This window comes from Capra hircus, chromosome 11 (genome assembly GCF_001704415.2).
Source record: "Capra hircus breed San Clemente chromosome 11, ASM170441v1, whole genome shotgun sequence".
Classification (NCBI taxonomy): domain Eukaryota; kingdom Metazoa; phylum Chordata; class Mammalia; order Artiodactyla; family Bovidae; genus Capra; species Capra hircus.
This window is the reverse complement of record NC_030818.1, coordinates 28,579,664-28,602,782: the sequence shown is the minus strand read 5'-3', so window position 1 is coordinate 28,602,782 and position 23,119 is coordinate 28,579,664. Positions and strand designations below refer to the sequence as shown.

At 48.0% G+C, this 23,119-nt stretch overlaps 1 protein-coding gene across 1 annotated transcript in view; it reads right to left on the bottom strand.

Annotated features, from left to right (window-relative positions):
- RHOQ (ras homolog family member Q) overlaps positions 1 to 23,092 on the bottom strand; it is a 41,306-nt gene extending 18,214 nt beyond the window's left edge. Inside the window, exons 1-2 of the mRNA XM_018055194.1 lie at positions 22,624 to 23,092; positions 21,989 to 22,047 (exon numbers count right to left, since the gene is read on the bottom strand). Of these exons, the coding sequence (XP_017910683.1) occupies positions 21,989 to 22,047; positions 22,624 to 22,765 (201 nt within the window). The 5' untranslated portion in view covers positions 22,766 to 23,092. The remainder of the gene's footprint in view (positions 1 to 21,988; positions 22,048 to 22,623) is intronic.

Sequence of the window (23,119 nt, the reverse complement as noted above, 5' to 3'; positions counted from 1 at the left end):
CCGCCTGGACCCTTAGAGCTTACTACAACGGAAAGTTATGGAATGAGTGTCATGGAATTTGTTTTTTTTTTTTTAAGGCAATTCAGTCTGCTTTGTGGTGAATGAATGTGGTGGGCAGGAGTACAAGGAGAGACAGTATAATAGTAATTCAGGTGAAAGAAGATGGTGGCTTAGATTAAGTGGAAGCAGCTGATAGCTAGAGAAATGGTGGATTCTAGATATACTCTGGAATTAGACTCAAGTTTGGGTGATGGATGTGGAGGTTTAGGCCTTTAGGTTGGCGAGGCTTCTGGAATAATCCAGGGTTCAGTGTGTGCAGCTGGACGGGTCATGCCTTTTACAGTGGTGAGGAAGACTGAGGGTGGAGAGCCTGGTCCACAACTAGAGAAAGGGGCCAGTTTGGGGCCATTAAGTTCGCGATGTTGACAATGGAAAGTGCATCTGGAGAAGCCCTCTGACTGAGTTCTGGACTCAGCTCTGGAAGTCTCCTTTTGGCTGAATCGGACACATCTGAAATCTCACATTTCTAAAATGAAGTCATTTCTTCTTTCTCAAATTTTTAAATCCTCCTAGGTTCTCCATCTCATGAAAAGATATCACAACTCAATCAGGATCAAACCAGAGCCCTGGAAGGCCTCAGTATCAACATCAAACACAAAGTAAGTCAATCACTTGCCCAGCCAGTCTGTTGACCCCTCTCCACATTCCTCACCTGAGTACTTCAACTCACCTTTCAAACTTTGGTCTAAAAATCTCTTGGTTCAACAAACTTTCTTCAAATCCCCAATTCTGATTAAGGTCCGTCTGTAACACAATGTCATCCCATTTCTTACACTGTAATAGACTGCCTCTTTTCTTTTTTCTTTTTTTTAAATCTGTATCCTTTGCAGGACTCCCTGAGGGCAGAGGACGACTCTTCAAAGTCTGGTTTATAGTAGCTGCTTTTAAAGTCTTGCTGAATGAACGAGGATAGCACATGGGAGGTGAAGTCAGAAGAGCCAATTGCAGCCAGATCACAGAGGCCTGCATCTCCTTCACCAGCTACAAAGCTGGAGACAGTGGATAAAGCATTTGAATTCTCCACTAACAGGGGAAATTTTCAAGTTGCTGTTACCACTTTCAGCCAAGAATCCAACTGCCTGTCAACCCATCTTCCTAAATAATAAGGTAAGCTCGAAGGAGCAAAGCCTCAGACTGGGCGATTCTTCCAGTATTTTGCTTCCTGCTGCTGTTTCTCACTGCCACCTTTTTTCCATTGTCTTGACACTTATTCTACCCTGGATGGAGGAGATCATTGACTGTCTACCCAGCATCCTTTTCCTGCTTGTTCCTTCTTTCCAAAACTAGTTTCGTTCAGGACCTCTCTCTCCTCTATCCAGACACATGACCCCATATTTAGCTTAAAGTAAGTCTTGGTTGGATTTAAGCCAATCATGGAGTTTCATTCCTTACCCCCTGGCCAAAGTAAGTATGGAAGGATTTACCACTCACTGGCCCCATCTCCAATACTCTGGCCACCTGAAGTGAAGAACTGACTCATTGGAAAAGACCCTGATACTAGGAAAGATTGAAGGCTGGAGGAGAAGGGGATGACAGAGGATGAGATGGCTGGATGGCATCACTGACTGGATGGACACGAGTTTGAGCAAGCTCCAGGAGTTGGTGATGGACAGGGAAGCCAGGCGTGCTGCAGTCCATGAGGTCACAAAGAGTCAGACATGACTCTGCAACTGAACTGAACTGGCCCCATCCCTGCAGCCCCTGAAGACTGTTCAGTGACTCTGCCCAATGCTGTGGTCCCTATATCACAGGGGACTAGTTTTTGCCCAGGGCTAGCTATTTCAATGCAGGCATGGATACTTTCAATGCAGGCCTGACACTTCCAGGGGAGCAGCCCTTCTACCCTTCCAACACCTGAGCTTCAGAGGACCCTTGGGCACTGTGGATGCAGGTCACCTAGGCTTCCCGTGGGCAAGGGTGCCAACTTAGAACTAGGAGTTATGGATGGGCCAAATCCAGAGGAAACACCATTTTTCTTGACTGTGGACTAAGGCCTACATTCTTTGTCTTTGAAGCTGAGAAAGAGGCTGCTGCTATTAAGTTGGTCAGTCATGTCCGACTCTGTGCAACCCCATAGACGGCAGCCCACCAGGCTCCACCGTCCCTGGGATTCTCCAGGCAAGAACACTGGAGTGGGTTGCCATTTCCTGCTCCAATGCATGAAAGTGAAAAGTGAAAGTGGAGTCGCTCAGTCATGTCTGACTCTTTGCAACCCCATGTACTGCAGCCTACCAGGCTCCTCCGTCCATGGGATTTTCCAGGCAAGAGTACTGGAGTGTAGTGCCATTACCTTCTCCAGAGAAAGAGGCTGATGATGACTAAAGTCTCTAATTGGAAGACACCTTTACACACAAACTTCTAATACACTAGGGACAAACAGCAAGAGAAGACTCAGGAACCACCCTCTGATTAAGCCTGAAACGCTGGTTTTCTCCATGCCCACCTGAGGCAGCCACGCTACACAGAGGAGTTAAATCATAACTAGCAAACATATCTGGAATCTGAATACTTGAACTACACTCCCTGGCCAAACACAAGATGGGGGAAGGAGGCTTCCGGGCAGGTAGGCAAAATCAGGATCACCTAATGTCATTCACAAATACTGTCACAGAACAGACCCTTTAGGAAGTACACACAATTTCCGTTGGTACTTGACGGAGGTGGCAGTTGTGCAACATTATAAATGTACTGGAAAGAAGTGAAGTGAAAGTGTTAGTAATGTCTGACTCTGTGGGAACCCTGCGGACTGTAGCCTGCCAGGCTTCTCTGTCTATGGAATTCTCCAGGCAAGAATATTGGAGTGGATGGCCATTCCCTTCTCCAGAGGATGGCCAGCCTAGGGACCGAATGGGAGTCTCCTGCATTGCAGGCAAATTCTTTACCATCTGAGCCACCAGGGAAGTCCATAAATGTACTACGTGCCACTAAACTGTACACTTAAAAATGATTAATGTTACACTGTATGAATTTCACCTTAATTTAAGGAAAATACATGGGTTCACAAGTGTGCAAAGCCAGGTCCTTGTGGGCACCCCCACACATGTGTGTATACACACACACACACACACACACACACACACACAGATTTCTATAAAATTCAGAGAGGTGCCTGTGCATGGCAGAAATACTCTTCCCCCACAGAGTCCCTGGCGGAAACTCCCAAGACATCCACTCCTCAGGTGGTGCGGTCATCACCATGACACGCTTCCACGTTGTGGAGCACGACTTACCCTCCTTCAGGCACGTCTCACACCCCCTACCCTGCCAGTGCTGCATGACCTGCATCATCTTCTCCCTCCATTTCTGGCCCCCTTGTTCTGCAGGAGGCTGCCAGCAGAGCTCTTTGCCAGGGTTATTATGGAGTGGCTGCACCACGCTACCTTAGCCTTATTTCACTTCACAGCAGAGAAAGCACAGCCTTGCTTCCGCTACCACACTAGTCCGACCAGCCCACCAAACCTTCGGCTCCCAATACACGGATGAGGAAACTGTGGCTCAGAGAAACTCATCACTTGTCCAAAGTCACAGTTGAGTTGGGCAGAAGTGAGGCAGGAAGGCAGTTTCTCCTATCCCCTAGTTTAGGACCCTCATGGCCTCTTTGTTCTAAGCAAGCAGTAGATTTAAGACATAGACCTTTTAAATCTCTGAATCATAGTCTTACTGGCTATGTGGCCTCAGGCAAGTTACTTACTGTTTCCATTTCCTTCTTCTATAAAATGGACTCAACTGTTGGAAGATTAAACAACAGACACTGAGCCTGTGTGGTGGCTGCAAACTTATTACCCCACCCGATGGCACACATTCTCTGTTCAGTTTCAGCAGATTTGATGCAAAGGAATAAATTGGAGGAAAAGGAGGACTGGAAATCGACTTTGTGAAAAACACACTGAGAAATTTGGCTGCTTACTAAGAGCATGTTTACCACGGCAGGCAAGAACTGAAATTCGAGGTTTTACTAAAATAGCTGAAGATAGCCAAATCAATAGACCCCAAAAGTATTGTTTTAAAACAATGGTTAACAAGACTTGAGAAGTGAAAAAGTCAAGATGTGTGCGGACTTTGATGTGGCCGCCCGGCCCTGCACTCAGCACAGGCAGTTTTCAGCTGCTGCCTGTGAAAGGTTCATTGGACCCACGCGTGCATCAGCATCTGTGCTCCCAGAAACTCAGCCAGTCCAGGAGCTGGATTGCCCACCACAGAGAATCTGGCTAGAAGAAGATGTGACGCTGGCCAAAACACCAAGAGCCAGAGCAACAAATTCAAAAAGCAGCAGATGAGGAGACAACAAAATTTTCAAGAAAAACCTCAGTCATTTCCAGCGGTTTCGAATGTGCATTCTCTTTCCTAGATTCTCTGAAAGACTCGAAGGCAGCACTGGGACAGGGGCTGCCCCTCAACTAGGGCAGAGAGCAGCAGCCAAACCCAGGGCAGCGGGTGAAGTGCTGTGAGGCCGTGGCTGGAGCAGTCGGGCCTGTTAGCGTCGGGGTGGAGGCAGTTTTCAACTGCGGAACTGTGGACCCCAGAGTCTGGTCAAATCGCCGGGAATCTGTGAGGTTCCAGCTTTCAGCACCGCCCTAAGTCACCCACTAAGCTGAGTCCCGTCCAAGCTGACATGTCTACCCTTTTATGGAGTCTGTGTTATGTGCTTCCTGGAAAATCAAACAGTGTACATCTCCTTTCAGAGAGCCACTAGCTCAGTTAAGCAATCTAGTAAGACCCTGGCAGCTGGGGAAGTCACTAATTAGAATAATGACTTACAGATCTGGAGCCTGTGGGCCTGCTCTGAGGTCCAGCATTGCTCTCTTGGGCTGTGCGTGTAACTTACACAAGTCATTTCAGTGTGTCTGTTTTCTCATCCATTTAAGCAAAGGCAGGAGGAGGGGTAGATAATATCACCTACTTCAGAGGTTGTTTTTATGATCAAATGGGATACACAGGTCCAAAGAAGGCCCCCTGATATAGGCACAAAGAGACACATACGCTAAGTGCCACAGGAATTCATATGCTATGTCTACCGCCTGAGGACTAGAGAAGGCTGCATGGAATACCTTGTCCTACCCATATTCCCTCTTAACCTCAAACGCACATACTCCCATCACCTCCTCACCTAAGAAAACTGTCCTGACCTTCCCTGTCCCCATCCTCAAAGTGGTATTGCTCCTTCCTGCTTCCCAATGTCAGTATCTGGGGATGCAGTTAATAAATATAGCGGAACTATAGTAGGACACCCTAACATAAAGCTACATGTTAAGAACTAAAGTCATGAAAATGAAACCATAATTGTCATTAGTTATCTGCAATATGGGTCATTACTAAGAGATCACATTACTAAGAAATCACTGACATGCTTGAAAACACCCAAATCTAATCAAGGTGAATAAAATGTAACTAAAGGAAGCTGTAACCTGATAGAGTATGTTTTAGCCTGTCTGAAAAATGTTGACTTAAAAATCATTATCTATAGAGATTCTACGGGCTTCCCTGGTGGCTCAGAGGTTAAAGCGTCTGCCTCCAATGCCGGAGACCTGGGTTCGATCCCTGGGTTGGGAAGATCCCCTGGAGAAGAAAATGGCAACCCACTCCAATATTCTTGCCTGGAGAATCCCACGGACGGAGGAGCCTGGTAGGCTACAGTCCATGGGGTCGCAAAGAACTGGACATGACTGAGCAACTTCACCTTCACCATAGAGAGTCTAAGTAGACTCTTGTTGTTTATTTGCTAAGTCATATCTGCCTCTTTTGCAACCCCATGGACTGTAGCCAGCCAGGCTCCTCTGTTCATGGGATTTCCCAGGCAAGAATACTTAAGTGGGTTGCCATTTCCTTCTCCAGGGGATCTTCCCAACCCTAAGTAGAGTCTAGCAAAGGAGAAACTGAATAATCAGAAATATTCATGCCCATCCAGCTTTGCCCAACAGTAAGATGTTGGACTTGGTGGACAAACAGATCCTGGACACTAGAAAGCCAAGCTCTCACATGGAAGGGACAGTTAACCATATGGTTCCAGGATCCAGATGAAATTCATATAGCCTCTACCACCTTTTGTTCCAAAGCCTGAATCCCAAGAAAGCTTCTAATGAATTAATTTTCGCTGGTACCTTAATGCTAAGGGAAGGTACACTGGATAACAGGCACTGAACAGGTATCTATCACTATAACTTTGCTCTTCATATGTATGTTTTCTGACTCTTAAAACAAATTGGAGAAGAATTCAGTTAAATCTTAGCCAACTGAACACGTGCATCTATCCCAAATCCTCTGACATATATAGTAAATTTTAAAAAAAGGCATAAAACCACAGGACAAATTAAGCAGCCACATAATTTTAGAAGGTAGAAAGCCAAAGAACAAGTAAGAACTGATATGCAGACCCTGGGAGCCAAATCCCGGATCCTGGGCCAACAACAAGGGGAAGTTATAAAGCACCTTGTTCTGCTCAACAGAACCCTTTAAAGGTGTGGGAGCTCACACAGTGTGTTCTGAAAGTGGGTTGAAAGCGGAGCCACAAACAAGGGGTGGGTTGATGGTCTGCTTGTAAAGCAGTTACACCCCAGATACCGTTCTCTATCATGATAAATGTTCTCCCCAACCCTGACCAAAGGCAGAGATATTTATTCCCAGGAAAGTGTAGAACAGAGGGTTCCCTTGGTGGGAAGACACAGGGCCCAGTTGAACATACCTAACACACAGGCCAGAACAGTGGAGCCTAGCAGGACCATCTCAGGCAGCAGAGAAGAAGATTCTTTTCTGGGGAACATGACTAATACAGGAGGAAGGACCAGGTTCCCCAGGGAAAAGGCCCAGACAGCTCACCCTACAGCAGTGGTTCTCAAACGGGGACGGGAAGTAAGGGGTGATGTTGCCCCAAGGGAACACTTAGCAATGTCTGGGACATTCTTGATCATCATGACTGGGGTGGGAAAGACAATAGGGATGCGCGAAGCATCCTACAGTTCACATGACAACACCCACGACAAGCTGTCCAGCTCAAAATACAATGGTGCCAGGGTGAGAAACCCAGACCTTCAGTAAGGACCGGAGTCATCCAGCTGCATGTATACACAGCACTTTCCACATTCTCCAGTGTCACTCTCATAAATATAATTAGACACTCAAGAAACTGCTGCAAAAGGCAGAGACTGAAGCAAAAGACTGTGGGAAAACAAAAATTTCAAAAACCTATCATTAATACCCGCAGAGACTTCTGATGTTCGCTTTATGTAAATTAATCTCTTTGTTGTTAAGGTGTCTAATGGTTGATGTGGTCTATCTTCTTTGTGAATTGTACCTTTTATCATTAAAAATATTCATCTTTATTTAAAATAAATAAATTTTTTTAAAAAGACAAAAAAAAAAAAAAACTTCAGAGAAATTAGAGAAGATACTCAAACCAAAAGTAAGCCAAGCCAAACTTAGAAGATGCTAAAGAAAAAGAGAAAGAACATCCAAAGAACAGGAAAAGGTTCTGCTAGAATGACATTAAACAAACAAAGGGTAATGGTAGATGACAAAATTGAGGAACTCTCCCAAAATAGAGCAAAAAGACACAGAAAGGGCAAACATAAGACAATTGTGGCTTAGCGGGTAAAGAATTCACTTGCAATGCGGGAAACTTGGGTTCAATCCCTGGGTTGGGAAGGTCCCCTGGAGAAGGGAAAGGGTACCCACTACAGTATTTTGGCCTGGAGAATTCCATGGACTGTATAGTCAGTCCATGGGGTTGCAAAGAGTCAGACACGACTGAGTGACTTTCAGAGAACCACCCCAAAGCTCCAATATCTAAAACGTGGAAGTTCTAGTGTAACAGAAGAGATTAACTGGAAGTGAAGAAATCGAAGAAATAAACCAGGAAAATTTCTCAGAACAGAAGGACATGAACCTCTAGAGTGAAAGGTCTCACAACAGTTCGCTGGACCCTAACCCAAAGACCATGAGTGTGAAATTCCAGAGAGGTAAACCGGGTTCTTGACAATGAATCCAGATCCAGATTGGGATCAGACTTTCTGATAGCAGAAACTGAAAGTGGAAGACAATGGAGCAATGCCTTTAAAGTTCTGAAGAAAAAAATGATTTCTAATCCATTTTCAAAATGTCAATCAAGTATGATGGAAATAAAAACACGTTCAAACACACAGGCATCAAAAAATTTGCCTACAACGCACCTTTTCTCAGCAAACTAATAAAATAGATGCCCTACCAAAATGAGGAACTAGACTATGCAGATAAGAAAAATAAAAATAAGGATGTAATACATAAGATAGAGCCAAAGGGAATCCCAACAATGATGAGGGAAAATCCCAGGATGACAGCTGTGTAGCAGCTAGAGGCAACAAGCCCAGTCTGAAGCAGAACAGCAGGCTCATGGCAAAAGTCTCCAAGAAGAGACGGACAGAAGACTTGATACACTGGAATGCCTGGAAAGGCAAGTTCAGGATGAAATAGACATACAATGAAAACTTAGCAAAGGAAGAAGCGAAATAAGTAGTAATTCCAGGGAAACAAAAAGTAGCACAAAGAAGGAAAAGTAATTAGAGTACATTACATGGCTCAGCTGTGCTAACGCAGAAGTAAAGATATAACGATGGGTCAATAATCAAACGAAAATGACCATATTGCTCCTGGGGATGGGTGGATGGGAAGTGGAAGATCCTCTGAAAGAGAGCTAAAGCCTCATCATTCACAGTGTGAAGGCAACAGAGGATTTCTTTCACCAAAATAAACTGCTAAGAATTGAAAGTACTTGCCTTGGGGGAGTGGAAGGACTTTTCTACAGAGAAGTGGAGAGGAATCTCTTGTTTTTCCATAACAGGATCTTATAGAACTGTTGACTCTTTAAAACTTAAGCCATTTGTATATATAAATTCAATAAAACAAAGCAACCTTTTTTTTATAAATTGAAGGAAAACAGAATAAAGAAGTAAATTTCTAAAAATATTCACCATCACCACCTACAGCCAACAGATTAACATTTTGACAATTTTGTACCAATTTTTTTCTTACACATTATGCATCTTTTTCAAAGTTGTAATCATGCTACAGTTTTGATTTCTGCTTTTTCACACTTAACATACCACCAGCCTTTTCATATATCTTTACATATCCGTTGAAAGCAGTTTTTAATGGCTGTGATTACTCTAATACACATCATGCTATCGTTTAACAAATCCCTTTTTACTAGGCATTAATGTGTTTATATTTATCACTGTTATAAGTATCACTTTGAATAACATTATTTTATGTAAATCTTTGTGTACACTGAATGTTTCCCTGGCATAAATTCATAGAAATGGATCATTGAAAATGTAACTATCTTTGCCAAATTAACTTCCAAATGGACTGTATCAGTTTTTACTGAACTGTACATAAAGCATCCTCTTCCCTGACTTCTGAATATCAGTTTTTCTCATGTTCAATTTGATAAGTGAAAAAAAGGTTTTATTTTCATATCTCTGCATTTTGTGTGTTCTTTGGCTATTGGCTTTTCTTCCTTGTGAGCTGCTGGTTTATGGCTTGTGTCCATTTTTCCAATGAGACCACATGGAAAGTTAATCCCTCCACAGCCTTGTTTGTATCTGGATCTGTATGAATTAACACAAATCAGACCCATGGACCTGATGATGTGTGAATGCCTCAGTGAAATCAGGTTTCTAAGTCTCAATGGCCCCACTGAGGGCTGAGCTCTCTGGGAGGCTCCAGGCAAGCAGCACGGCAGTCAGGCACCTCTATGACGATCCTCACACTCCTACCTTTTCTTGGCACATCCCATTTTCTGCTTTCATTTGGTCATATGGACTTTCCTGGTGGCTCAGGTGGTAAAGAATCCACCTGCAATTCGGGAGACTTGGGTTCCATCCCTTGGTTGGGAAGATCCCCTGGAGAAGGGAACAGCTACCCACTCCAGGCTGGAGAATTCCATGGACTGTATAGTCCATGGGGTCACAAAGAGGGGGACACGACTGAGCATCTTTCACTTTCACAGTCTGTATCTTCTCTTTGCAATAGACTCTAAGCTCCTACAGAGGAAGAATCCTATCTGAAGGATCCTTATGCTCCTCATGTCACCTATATTTAACAGATACTCATGTACTTAAGGGTGTGGATGGCGGGAGGTGGGGAGGATTATGAACACAGGCAGCAGAACTGGAACACTGAAAGAGCAGAGGGAGGCCAGCCCCGACCCCTTCTGCAGGCCGCGATGAAGACCGCAGCAGAAGACACGACCGGCAGAACTTCAGAAAGCGGCTTCCGGGGTCCAGGCAGGACGTTCATGTGATGAAGACTGACACAAAGGAATAAAAAGGACAGGCAAGGACTATTCGGCCACAAAAAGAAATGAAGTACGGGTATACTCTACAGCACGAGGGAACTCTAAGAACATGATGCTAAGGGAAAGAAACCAGACACAAGGGTCACTTATTGCGTGACTCCACTTGTATGAGATGGCCAGAACTGGCAAATCCACAGGGACAAAAAGTAGATTAGTGGTTGCTAAAAGCTAGGGGGAGAGGGGAGTGGAGAGTATTAGTAGGTACAGGGTTTCTTTGGGGAATGATGAGAATGTGTTCTGGAATTAAACAGTGGTGATAGTTATACAACTTTGTGAATATGTAAAACCTGCTGAATATGAATAATACCTCAACTTTTACAAAGGAAAGAGGAGTAAACTTATACATCAAGCAGTCTGGCCCATGAGAAACTTCTGAGGAATTGCTTTGTTCATAATACCAGCTTGCCTAGACTGATGCTTCCACAATGCCTGACCCAGCAGCAGGATGTCCAGGCTCCCCACCAACCCCCTGCTTTTAACAGAGAGACACCTAACATAAAACACACTGAAGGGATCCTAGAGATCCAGACTTGCTGGAGAACAGCACACATCCTGTCCGGTATTTTATCCAAATAGGCCTGGAAGCCTTTCTGCTAATGGCATCCTTGAGTTAAGAAATGAGTTTTACTATGCTTCAGTGGACAACACCTTATAATGACCACCTATAACCTGATTTTAAAGAACTTCAATAACATCCAGACAGGTCAGAATCCCCTTCAAAATGAGCTGATGGAGGAGATGCAGAGTCACGGGGAAAGTACTTTCCATGATTATCTTTCTGACAGAGTCCCCTAAATCCAACACACACCTGGTTGTGAGCTGTGCTGAGTGCACGTGCCACTTGCAGCCCGCTCCTCCCCACTCCCAGGGCTTACAATCCGGGGCTGAGTAAAGATTTACACAAGAATAAAATGAAGTGCTAGACTAGAGCCTATAGATGATTTTCTCAGCTGAAATTCAAAGGAGTTCAATCCTTAAGAGGGCTGGAGCCTCAGAGGAGGAGCTCATGGGATGCCTGGGACTCAGAAGGACCTTCTCACTTTCTGCAGACTGGATAAAGACCAGAAACTCCCTCCTGCCAGACAAGGCCCCTGTCTGAAGACTGCAAGAAACCCTCTCACCTCCAGCCCTTCCCCATTCCTCCAGGGCCAGGGAGGCCACGAGAAACACCTTAATTAGGAATCCTTAATCAGCTAACTGGGAAGGACAGCTCTTTGAAAATTAAGCTGGGGTAAATGGAATTTTAATCAAGCTGGACAATAAGAATTAAATGCTTTCCCTCAGTGGCAGCTCTTACAGAGGGCACACTTGAGCCAACTCATTTATAATCCCAACCATTAACTCATTTGAAAGAGGATGGTCTTAGAGAAAAAAAGGAGGAGGAAAGAAAGGAATGAAGGAGGAATTCAAAAGTGGGGGAAGGGAAGGGGACTGGAGGAGGGCACTTACACAGACAGCCATGGTCAGCCTGCAAAGTAATTACAGCTGAGAAGAGTGTCTGAGTAATGGCCTATCCCAGTGACCTGCCTGGGGAGTTTCAATACAAAAGGATGTCATGCCCACCTGTTGCTCTGTAACTAATTTAGCACAAACCGAAGTAGCATTGTCCTCAGGGGCGGGCCTGTCACCTCCCAGAGTGCTAACCTCAGCTACAGTGAACACAGCAGGGCCTAAGCCTCAAATGTGTCTGGCTGCTTACAGTACAGGGGAGAACATGGCTTGACACTTGGGTTTCATCAAAGTATACTCATGGAGCCTACTGTGTGCACACCCTGGCCCAGACAGCATACCACTGGAGCCAAGGGCAGCTTAAGAAGTTCTGCTTCCGTTTTCTGCTGCTGAATCTGCCTCAGCCCCATCTCCACCAGACGAGTGAGGAAGGCAGCACCATTGGCTGAATGATTCAATTCATTCCAACATACAGAGCATCCCAACCGCATGTAAAGAACTAGAGACAAGGGGTGTGTAGGCGTGTTTGGATGGATAAGGGTTAAAAGATGAATAAGTTATGTACTGCACTCTGGAGACAATGTGTAAGTAGAGCAGGTATACAGCACGTGTGTGTATGTGCGTGTATACACACGTGTTGGGGGAGAGAAGGTGGCTTGCTATGAGGAGATACATGAGGTTCAGTTATTCGTTAATGGTGGCTCTGACATTTCAGTTGTATCAGAATCACCTGGAGGGCCTGTTATACCAGAGTTGTCCCAGATTTTCTGATTCAGGAGGTCTGGGGTGAAGCCTAAGAGTCTGGATGTCTAACAAATTCCCAGGAGACACATGTTGGCTTGAGGACCACATTTGAGAATCAGTGTAGTTTAATTCAAGGGCTTTCCAAGTAGTGCTAGTGGTTAAGAACCCACCTGCCAACAGAGGAGACATAAGAGATTCGGGTTTGATCCCTGGGTCAGAAAGATCCCTAGGAGGAGGGCATGGCAACCCACTCCAGTTACCTGGAGAATCCCATGAACAGGGGAGCCTGGCAGCTATAGTCCCTAGGGTTGCAAAGAGTCGGACACGACTGAAGCAACTCGGCATGCACACATGTAGTAATTCAAACCCTTGCTGAGCATTGAGTACATGTAAGAATCCAACCTGGCACTTTCTTCACCTAAAATCGACCTGGAGAATCCTAGGTAGCTTAGCTCTTAGGAGCAGGTCATTGCTTGGGAAGGACAGAACCCAGCCCCCTCTGCGTCCCCTGATGAACAGGCACCTACTCCCTTGCCCCTTTTGCCGAACTGTGAGCTTCCGCTGGCAGGGCCTGACCTGTCTTGTAAGCCCCGCCCCTGGCACAGGTACCGGTGGCCCAGACTGGTGCTCAAGGAATGTTTGCTGACTGAGTGAATGAACGTTTTCATCCAGTCCTGGCAGCCTCAGTGGCAGGATGCAGCCCAGGCTGTGGGATGTGGGAGCTGAGGTGGTGTCAACGGGATACTCAGGAAGGCAGGCAAAATGAGGCGCAGGTGGCAGAGGGAGCCTCTGGGTGCATATGCAGGGCATACCCGATGGAAGAGGGACAAACAGGTTGAAAACAGCAATTTTTACCTAAATAAGAAAACTCCTAAAGGGAGAAAAGAAAAGCCTGGGGCAGCCCCTATGGGATGGAAAAGACACCTGCCATTTGCTGGCTGTCACGGCCCTGCCCAGTTGCTGCCGCACACATACTCCAGTCAAGTCAGGGCTGGCAGGCAAGCAGGGCTGACAACACGAAGGGGCACCAAGCACAGCCCGGTCCTCCTTCCTGGGAAGAGGCAACACAGGTACCAGCACGAAGCTTCTTCCACAGCCTCAGTGGCAGTGCAGCCTCCAGTACCACGCAGGGGACAGCCTCTTTCAGCAAGAATGGAAGTTAATGAACATGTGGAAATGCCCTTAATCTCCCAGGGTGGGGGTGCGGTGGGGGTCTCTTTAACGGCCATTTCAGGAGCAGCCCCTGGTGTCCCAAGAGTGGGTGCCCCATCCCACCCACTCTTCCATCCAGAAAAGCAACAGGCCTGGAATACACTGTTAAATGAAATAACAATGGAGTGTACATGATATAAAGGAGACATATAACACCATTGAGCTGATTCATGTGAGTGATTTAACATAAAGAACCCAGGCCTTGCAGTTGGGCAGTCTGGCCCGCAACCTTCATTTTGCCTTTTATCAGCTGTTGTGGTATAAAGAAGTTACTTAACTTCCCTGAACCTGCACAGGAGACAATGGCAACCCACTTTCTTTACTCACAGAGCAGGTGAGAGGCCTCATGGAGGCATGACATGAAACGTGCTTTGTACCCTGTAAGAATACCATTCAATGATGAGGGTGTCATTATTGAAGCCCAGAGTCCACCCTCTGTCTGGAAAGGGCTGGCTTGTGTGGGGATGGGGACAAGAGGAGGCTAAGCCTCTACTCAGTCACTTTAAATGAAACAGCAGCCCCTTCCCCCATGCTCTGCTCTTCTATTAAAATCAACAAGTAACGCAGCACCAGATTAATATCTCTCTAATTACTAAGCTGTCACCAGGTGGAAAACTCCATAATTTAGTACTCATCCCTACTCCACATGTTGACACTGATAGCAGGGATCTGGGTACCATGAAAAGACACATTAGGGACACTCCATGCCTGCACTCCCCATGCTCTTCCTCTCTACCCAGAATATCAGTTCTCCATGCACCTCTGCCTGTGTGACCTCATTTAGCCCATTGCTTTTCAAGCTTTCACTCCACAGGAGAGAAAAGAGATATGTGTTCAGCACACAGTGGGTGGGGTAGAGGGGCCCTGGGGTAAGTGACTGAGGTCAGGCTGATTGAGCTGGAAGGGACAACCTGAGCCCAGGGCTGTCCATCCTAGGCCCCACCCAGCTGCCTTGAGGCTGAGAAAAATCCCTTACTTGGGAGCTGGAAAGCTCTGATTTAATAATCCCCATTTTACAGATAAGGCAACTGAGGTTTTGAGAGGTCAAGACCCTTGTTGAGAAGTGGATCCTGGCAGTCCAATGTGGGGGCCCACCATTGTAACCAGTCTATTGTGCCACCTTCTATCTCTTCCTGCAAGCCAACAACTTCTAAAAGCTTGTCTGGACCACCTCCTCTCAGCGGGACCATGTGGCTCTCGGTTTCACACGTGGAGTATTCCCTGTTGCATAGGAGGACCCTTATGCCATCTGATCCCCCTTTTCTCCTCCCCCAGGAGACTGACACACAGAGCCAGCCCTGAATCAACACCAGCTGAACTGAACTGGTGAAACCCCCAAAGTTGACCTGGACCATCGTCACAGATTGAGTGCCAGGCCATTTGGGACCATCTCTAACCCTGATGGAACCCTGCAAGGTGGCCGTTATCTTCCCACTTTATAGGGAGGGAAGAAGCTGGGCTGCCTGACGCTCTCACAGAGAGACGAGAAGCGGGATTCAAAGATGTTCCAGACAATCCAACACCCCTACGTTTACTGCCAAGTTGCCTCCTCCCCAGGGGATTTGAGACTGAGAAGCCTCAGGAAAGATGCTTGAGACGGCACTGGGGGACGGACCCACAGGTGATACTAAAGGCCCCCAGGGTCCGAAAGAGGGGATAACACTGTTGGCCTGCTGCTTACCTACAAGCCTGTCACTTCTTTGAAACTTAAGAAACTCCTACTAAATTTACAAAGCTTTTTTTCCCAAGAAAAGGGGTGCGCCAGAAGCTCTTATTTAAGAGCAATAACCCTAGTCTTTGGTTAACCTTTTAGCAGAAATGGGTTGGCAGCCAAATGGGAATCAACTCAATTTAAGAAATATTCATTGTAGGCTTACCATGCACCAGACACTGGGCTACGAGCTGGAAACATGATGGAGAAAAAGAAATACAGTTGCCTGTCCTCACAGAGCTTAGAGGGAATGGAGCCAGACCTGCAGGCAGCAGATCTGGAATGGACCGAACTCAGGAGGGCTGGGAGACCCGGGGAAGGGCTCTGATGGCCTGCCGCGGCCAGCCTGCCACCGTGCGCAGCCTCCCTGGCTGGGTCTCCCCTCGCTTCCTCGTGCAAAGCAGCTGTCTGCCAGGAACTAAAAGAGGAACAGCAAACTGCTGAGGGCAAGGAAAGCTGCTCCTTGACCCAAGCACGCCAAATTAGGGCAAAACCAAGCCCTCTGACTGCAAACAAATTCAGCTGAGGCACACAAATTTTAAAGACATGTGTGGTCTTGGGCTTAATTTCTTTGTAACAGCCTCTCTTTCCTCCTCCTTGTATACTGCTATTCTGTGTCTGAGGCCCCTCAGTAGTACCAGCTGCTGCCAACACATGTGTCATTGCTAGAAACTGATAGCCCCAGGGAGAGTAGCTCTGCTTTGTGTTGTTTTAATACCATTAGGGCTCATCTCTTGAAACCCCAAATTCCACAACAAAACCGCAAACACCCAGCGCCCCATAAGGCCTCTGACCCATGAGCTTTAAAGCAGTGCTTCCCACCTTTTTCACATCCTGGCACACACAGAAAGGACCGCATGTGCTCAGCTCCCTGGAGGCTGCACACTGGCCCGTCCCCCGCAGAGCCGAGCGGATGGTGTCTGGGCACACCTGTGACACTGTTCCTGATACACCTGCTGTGAAGCTTTGGTTCCCAGAGCGTAAATGTCACCAAACTTTGAGAGAATCATAACAGAAGTGAAGCCAGATGGATCAGAGGACCACATCCCAAACCCGCATCAGAGTCCCAAGACGGGGGACACAGGACCTTTGGCCACCGCAAAGGCTTTGGAGCAAAAAAAGGCCATCCACCTTCCCCAGGCGGGGGAGGAAACCAGCATTCCCTATGATGCAGTGCAGGCTAGAGATATAAATAGCTTCTAAAAAGGTTAGCAAAACGCAGAGATGACAAAGCTACAGTAGGTTACTAAGGGAAACCAGGGTGCTCAGTGCCAGCATCTCACCTGTTGCGGCTGGTGTCTGAAAGGGACACTGCAGCTCCTCTCAAACTCTGCTCCCTGGCCCCTCAGGACGAGTGAGGGGGTACAGGGACCTGGAGGCCTGGTGACGAGAGTAGGCACTTCCTGAGTCCCACTGATCTTCCCTGCAGACCCCTCCAAACTAAGGAAAAACCTTTCTCTGGGTCTGGTTTTAACAAGCCCACTCCCTCAACTCCCTCAGCAGGGAAGAGTCCACCTCGGAAGGTTTCGTGAGGATGCTGGCCTGAAGGCAGGAGGTGTTCCATGAATGGCAATTCCCTGGGCTTTCCCCTCCCCCTTCTCGTGACCCTGGGCCCTTGGGTGCTGCCCAAGGAAACACTGAAGGCGGGGCATTCCCAGGCTGCCGGCCCTGGAGATTCCCTTCTGGAAGGGAAGTGCTTTCCTGGGCACCCAGAGGGCTTGCAAGGGAGCCACAGCTGCTGGGTTACGACAAGTAAGAAACAGACCTTGCCTGTCCCTGCACCAACCCCCGGGGACACCTGAGCTAAGGTATTTATAGCTCTCCTGTATGCATCCTTGAACTTGTGTGTGTTCAAGTTAACACATATAGCAACAGTACACCCCAAAGCACACATATGGATGTGTACACACTGAGGCAGTGACTAAATCTGGAACTCTCGGGAACCCAAACTCAGCCCCAACACACACCCTCTTGAGTGTGGGTATTCCGGGACCCGGGATAAACTGGGCGTCTGTCCTTCCCTCTTCAAGGTATCAAGTTCTGCCTTCCTGCCAAGGATTAAGAGATCAGCCGGGTGCTGGAGAGCAGCTTGCCAGGCAGCTCCCACCAGCTCATCTGCCAGAGCCCTTTCCACTTCCCCCAAGCTCCCCGTAGAGAGGCAGGAGGGAAAAATCTCACCCTCTAGCCCCTCTGTGAGCAGACAGAAGGGCTGCAGAGCCGACCTCAGAGCCCTGAAAGCTGGGCAAGAAAGGAGAAGCATTGCAGAGGCCCAGGCCGGAAGCCAGACCCTCAACAGGCCCCAGGGAAGAGGAGGGAGTGTCCTCAGCTTCCACTCTGAAGGGCTTGGCAGTAAAATATTGGGCCTGCTCCTGGGCCACCCAGGGTCTTGGCCAAGAGAGGGGGGCTTCCCTTTGGCCTAATCTGGTGGTGTTGAGGGATGGGTCCAGGCAGAGCACGTGACCAGACTAACAGTGCCCATCACACTCATGTTCTCTCTCTCTCCGCCACCAGCAGAGGTGAAGGGGGAAACTGCCTGCTCTGGAAGGCAAGAGGTCATCTGCTACAGCCACCTCTTGAATTGTTCTAATATGCTCTTTAATACATAAATTGGGCCATTGTTACATGGCTTTGAACTCGACGGGGGTCAAAGAGGGGACCCCATGGGACTTCCCTGGTGGTCCAGTGGTTAGGACCCCATGCTGCCAAAGCAGAGGGCTCAGGTTTGATCCCTGGTTGGAGAACCAAGATCCCACATGCCAAACAGGGCAGCTAAAAAATAAAAATTAACAATTTTTTTTAAGAGGGAACCCAAGAGTAGGTGACCAGACTAGAACTCCCAACCAACCCGAGGAAGGTGCTGTTGCAATGACTCAAATACAGAGAGCACACAAGTACACAAGTGAACATTATACTTTATTTTTAAAAACTTTTTATATTTTTTTCTGGCCTCAGGTAGGATCTTAGTTCCTCAACCAGGGATCAAACCTGTGCCCCCTGCATTGGAAGTGCAGAATCCAAAGCACTGAACCACCAGGGAAGTACCCAGAAGTGAACATGTGAATGAGTTCCTTCCCCATCCCAACCTACCTCCCAAAGCAGCATCCACTGAAACCTACATATCCCACTTGGTCCTCAGATTCTACACTGAGCTCTTCATTTTGCTAAGAGTTCTGTCACTGGGGATGTAGGTTCTGATTGAGAAAGGAAAATCATCGGACACAACAGGGCATTTAGAGAAGGGGGCATTCAACTGTGTCCATGTACCCATGGAGTACATGTGATGGGGACTGTGGGAATTCTGAAGGACAAAGTTGGCACCACGGCTCCACTCAAAAGGCTCTAGGATCTGGCATCCTAGTGGAATTTCTATCAACTCCAAGTATAACATGCCGCCCTCTTCCACCTGCGACCGCTTCACCCCACAAAACTGCCCACAGTGGAGCACAGTAATTTCTCCAAATATTTATTACACATCTACTACTATGAATGAAGAATAGTGTCAGCTGCTTTCTATACATTAAACGATTTAAGTTGGCCTACAACAGTGCAGGGCAGATTTTAGTTATCTACATTTTTACTAGATCACAAAGAAGGTTAATAATGTGGTAAGAATCACAAGAACAGTTCAGCCAAGTAGAGATCCGGGCCCAAGCTCATTTGGTTCCAAAGCCCATGGGCTTTTTTTTCCGGTGCCCATTAGACTTTAAAATTTCTCTCTACATGTATATGTGTTTCTTGATCACTAGTATTATTGTAAGATTAATCTGATATCAATTCATAAAGGCATGACGCCTTAATGCCCAAGTATAACACAAGTACCTCCTATATAACACACATGGCATCTAATTCAAACACTTTCACCTATGCTGTCATTGGCCATGGCAGATCCCTATCTTAAATTTATTCTTTGTAGCCCCCAGGTGCTTAGTGCAGGGCTAGGTACCATAGAGTCGCAAAGAGCCGGATATGACTGAAGAGACTGACCACAGACACACACAGGTACAAAATAGGCACTCATTTAATCTCATTGAGGATTATGTCGCTAAGATTGCTTATTAGTAATAAATGCTTGGATGCTGAAAGATGAATTATTGCTAAGAAAAGTCTTAGACACTGGGAGAAACACCAAGGGGGCCTAGTCCACCTCTTGGTCAACAGAATAGGTGATCCACCACTGGGTAAAAAGAGTAAACTTTAATCACTAATAGGTTGATCCCACTAGGTATACAGCTTACAGTCTCCACTGGACAGAGTAGCTGACTCTTCGGACCTGAGTTATTTCCTCTGCAGGACTGGCATATAACCCCCACACAGAGAGTAGCTGTGAAGATTCCAGGGACCATGTCTAGAGACATACAAGCAACACAATCAACCCAGGTGGTATGTCAGCACCTCCCATGGCTTCCTGTGTATATAACCACCTCTAACTAGGGTAGATTCAGACCCATGACCTAACCCCAGCAACGCCCTTCAGTAGCTGCGTGACCTTAGATCAGCGACCTAGCTCCTCTAAGCCGCTTTCCTCATCTGCAAAGAAAGTGGATCACCTATCTCATGGGGTTGATTAGTGGAGAAGATGATATAATATTTGCATGTGGATGACCCTGGCCTGATATGTACAAAGAAGAAAGTCAGCAAATATTAGTCAGATTTGAATGTGCACAGAACAGCTCTGACATATACAGGGCTCGTGGTCAAAATACAGTCATGGTGACAAGTAACAAAGAAAAGGGAAGAGGCACTAGTGAGAGAAGTTAAAATTAGAGACAATTCTTAAAAAACCTCTCTCCTTTCAACCAATCATTTCAACCTGTTGTTTACCAGCTGTACTGCTTAAACATTGGTCTTATTTGATTGAATAGGTTCTGCCTATTGCCATCCATGACAGAAGGAGTAGCTACAAGGCAGGTAATGAAAAGCGGTCCTGGAAAGCTAAGAACTGGTTATACTGGGACTTCCCCGGTGGTCCAGAGGTTAAGACTTTGCCTTCCAATGCAGAGAGTGGAGGTTCTATCTCTGATCAGGAGCTAAGACCTCATATGCCTCCGGGCAAAAAACCAAAATATAAAACAGAGCAATACTGTAACAAATTCAATAAAGACTTCAAAAATCATCCACATAAAAAACAAAAAATCTAAAAAGAACCGGTTATACTGACCTGGGTCAGTTTGGTGAGAGGGGGTGGCCTTAGGCACCTCTCTCTGCCAACAGTCTCTCTTTTGAGACTACTCTATAGAGTCTATTCTAACAGTCTCTCTCAGAGGCTCCGCTAACTTCACAGTACAGAAACCAGAGGTCACATTGAGGTGCCCCCCGAGAAGACATTTTCCAGAACCTAACCTGACACTACAATTCTGAAACCCAGATCTAGATGAGTTACAAAGAAAACCTCCTCTTTACTGACCTACCAAGTCCGTGCCAGACTCAACGCTAAGCATCTAGCATATAATATATGCCCAGGGGAATGGTCTGAATTTTTTACGCATCTTACGCATAAGGAAACTGCACCGTTGGACATTCCCTACAGATAATCTCTAAGGCCCTCAGCTGCCCACATGTCCTGAAGAACTCAAGTCAGGAAGACACGTAGAAACTTCCATCTGAATTTTCAGGTCTAATCACACAGCTGGATTTTGCAAAACTTCATCACACATCTTAGGCCCACAGCAAAAGTGGGTTTGGGAAAAGGGTGGAGCTGGGACAGAGTCAGAAAGGAGACTTCAGTCCTTCAGAAGCCACCTCTAATTTGCCAATAATGGTTAGAGGCTGACAGGAGGAGGGTGCATTTTCTTTCTGCACAGTGATTTCTACCAAAGAAAACCCAGACAAAGTCACCTGGCCTTCCTAGGGAATGACAACAACAAAAGCTCTTCCTCCAAGGTTCAGGCTGAACTCCTAACCTTTCCTTCCTCTCCCTGCCCCAGGGAGTGGCTGGATGGTTGTTGTTTCTTTTCTTTTTTTCCCTGTGGTCCTCAGTAACACCACAAATTACGTTTCCAGGGACTTGAGTCCCAGAGTGCAATGATGTTGTAATAAACATAACCAGGACCAAATGCCTTCCCATCATATTAGATGATGCCATTTCCCACCAATCAGGCTCCTCGGGCAGGCAGACCACTCACCAATGAGGGACCAGACAAAGGCTGTGAGGGGAGACCTGGTCATCTGCAACTAAAAATAAGGGCGCTTCAGGATTGGCTGCTGCCACTTTGCAACAGGAGTTGGGACCCACACACCAGGCACCACACCGAAGGCACACACAGGCAAAAACTTTCAGCCCAGGGGTTCACATGGGGTGGGCCGGTCTGCCTTTGTTGCTGAGGTTTTATCTTTTTCCCCATGTGCTGACTCAAAGAAATACTTGATCCAGAGGGACCCTCGCAGACACACCCTCGCTCCTAGACACCTCAGTTTCTAAAGGCTCTTCGCGATCATCCTAAATTGGGGAAAGGGAGCGGGTTGTTGGCCGGGGCCAAGACACTCACCTGTCCCGCTGTGTCATAGAGTCCCAGGAGGTACTGCTTGCCCCCCACGGTGACGCTGACTGCAAGGGCAGAAGTGGGGGCGGGGAGAGAAGCTCAATTACCTAGACTCTGGGGCAATTCTGTTCCCCACCAGGACCCTCGCCTCCCAAACCAGCGCTCGCAGGCGGGAGCTCCCAGGGAGATGCCACCCCTTTTCCCAGGCTCACAGTGAAGGGGGGGGTGAGGTTGGGATGTAGTGGCCCCCAGCTGCCCACTCCCTTCTCCCAAGTCCCGTAGCCACGTTTCCCCCTAGGGGTTTGAGACTGTTGGGAAGGCGACTGTAGGAAGGTCAAGGAGGTCGGCCCGGAGCACCGAGGGGGTTGGGAAATGCCGGGCGCCGGGACGCGGGACGCGGGACGCGGGACGCGGGACTGGGCTCCAGGATTGGGGGGGCGGGGTGGGAAGAGGAGTAGGTCTAGCTGGCAAGGGGGCTGCCCGAGGGATAGCCTGGGGGTGGGGCCGGGCGCCCAGTGGAGGGCGCGGCGGGGGAGGGGCGGGGAGCGCACGCAGGGGAGGCGGCGAGGGGGCTCATCCAAAGTTGCTCCAAAGTTCCCGGCCTGGGGAGCTGCCCCTTAGTCAGCACTTCCGAAGCTTACCTGCGTAGTGGTCGAAGACGGTGGGCACGTACTCCTCCGGGAAGGCGTCGTTGGCATAGCTCATGAGTAGGCACGTCTTGCCCACCGCCCCGTCACCGACCACCACGCACTTGAGCATCAGCGCGCCGGGCCCGTGAGCCATGCTGCGGCCGGCCGGCCTCCGGGCATGGTCTCCCCGGAGCCCCCGCCCCGGCCCCGGGCTTAGCCCCAGCCCGCCTGGGGGGTCCGCCGCCGCCGCCGCCGCTCAGCGCAGCAGGGCCGACCCCCCGGCCCCATGCAGCGGCTCCCCCCGCCCAAGGGGAGGGGGCGACGGGCCCGGGGCGCTGCCGCCGCCTCGGTCGCTGCCCGGATCCCCGCCCAGGCCCCGGTCGCTGCGCCCGCCCGCTGCCCCCGCCGTTCGGCGCCCGCGCCCTCTCCCCGGCCCGGCCTCCCCAGGAGGATCCACTGGATCATAAGACTGGCCGGCCCCGGGGGAGACGGCAACTTTGGGGAGGGC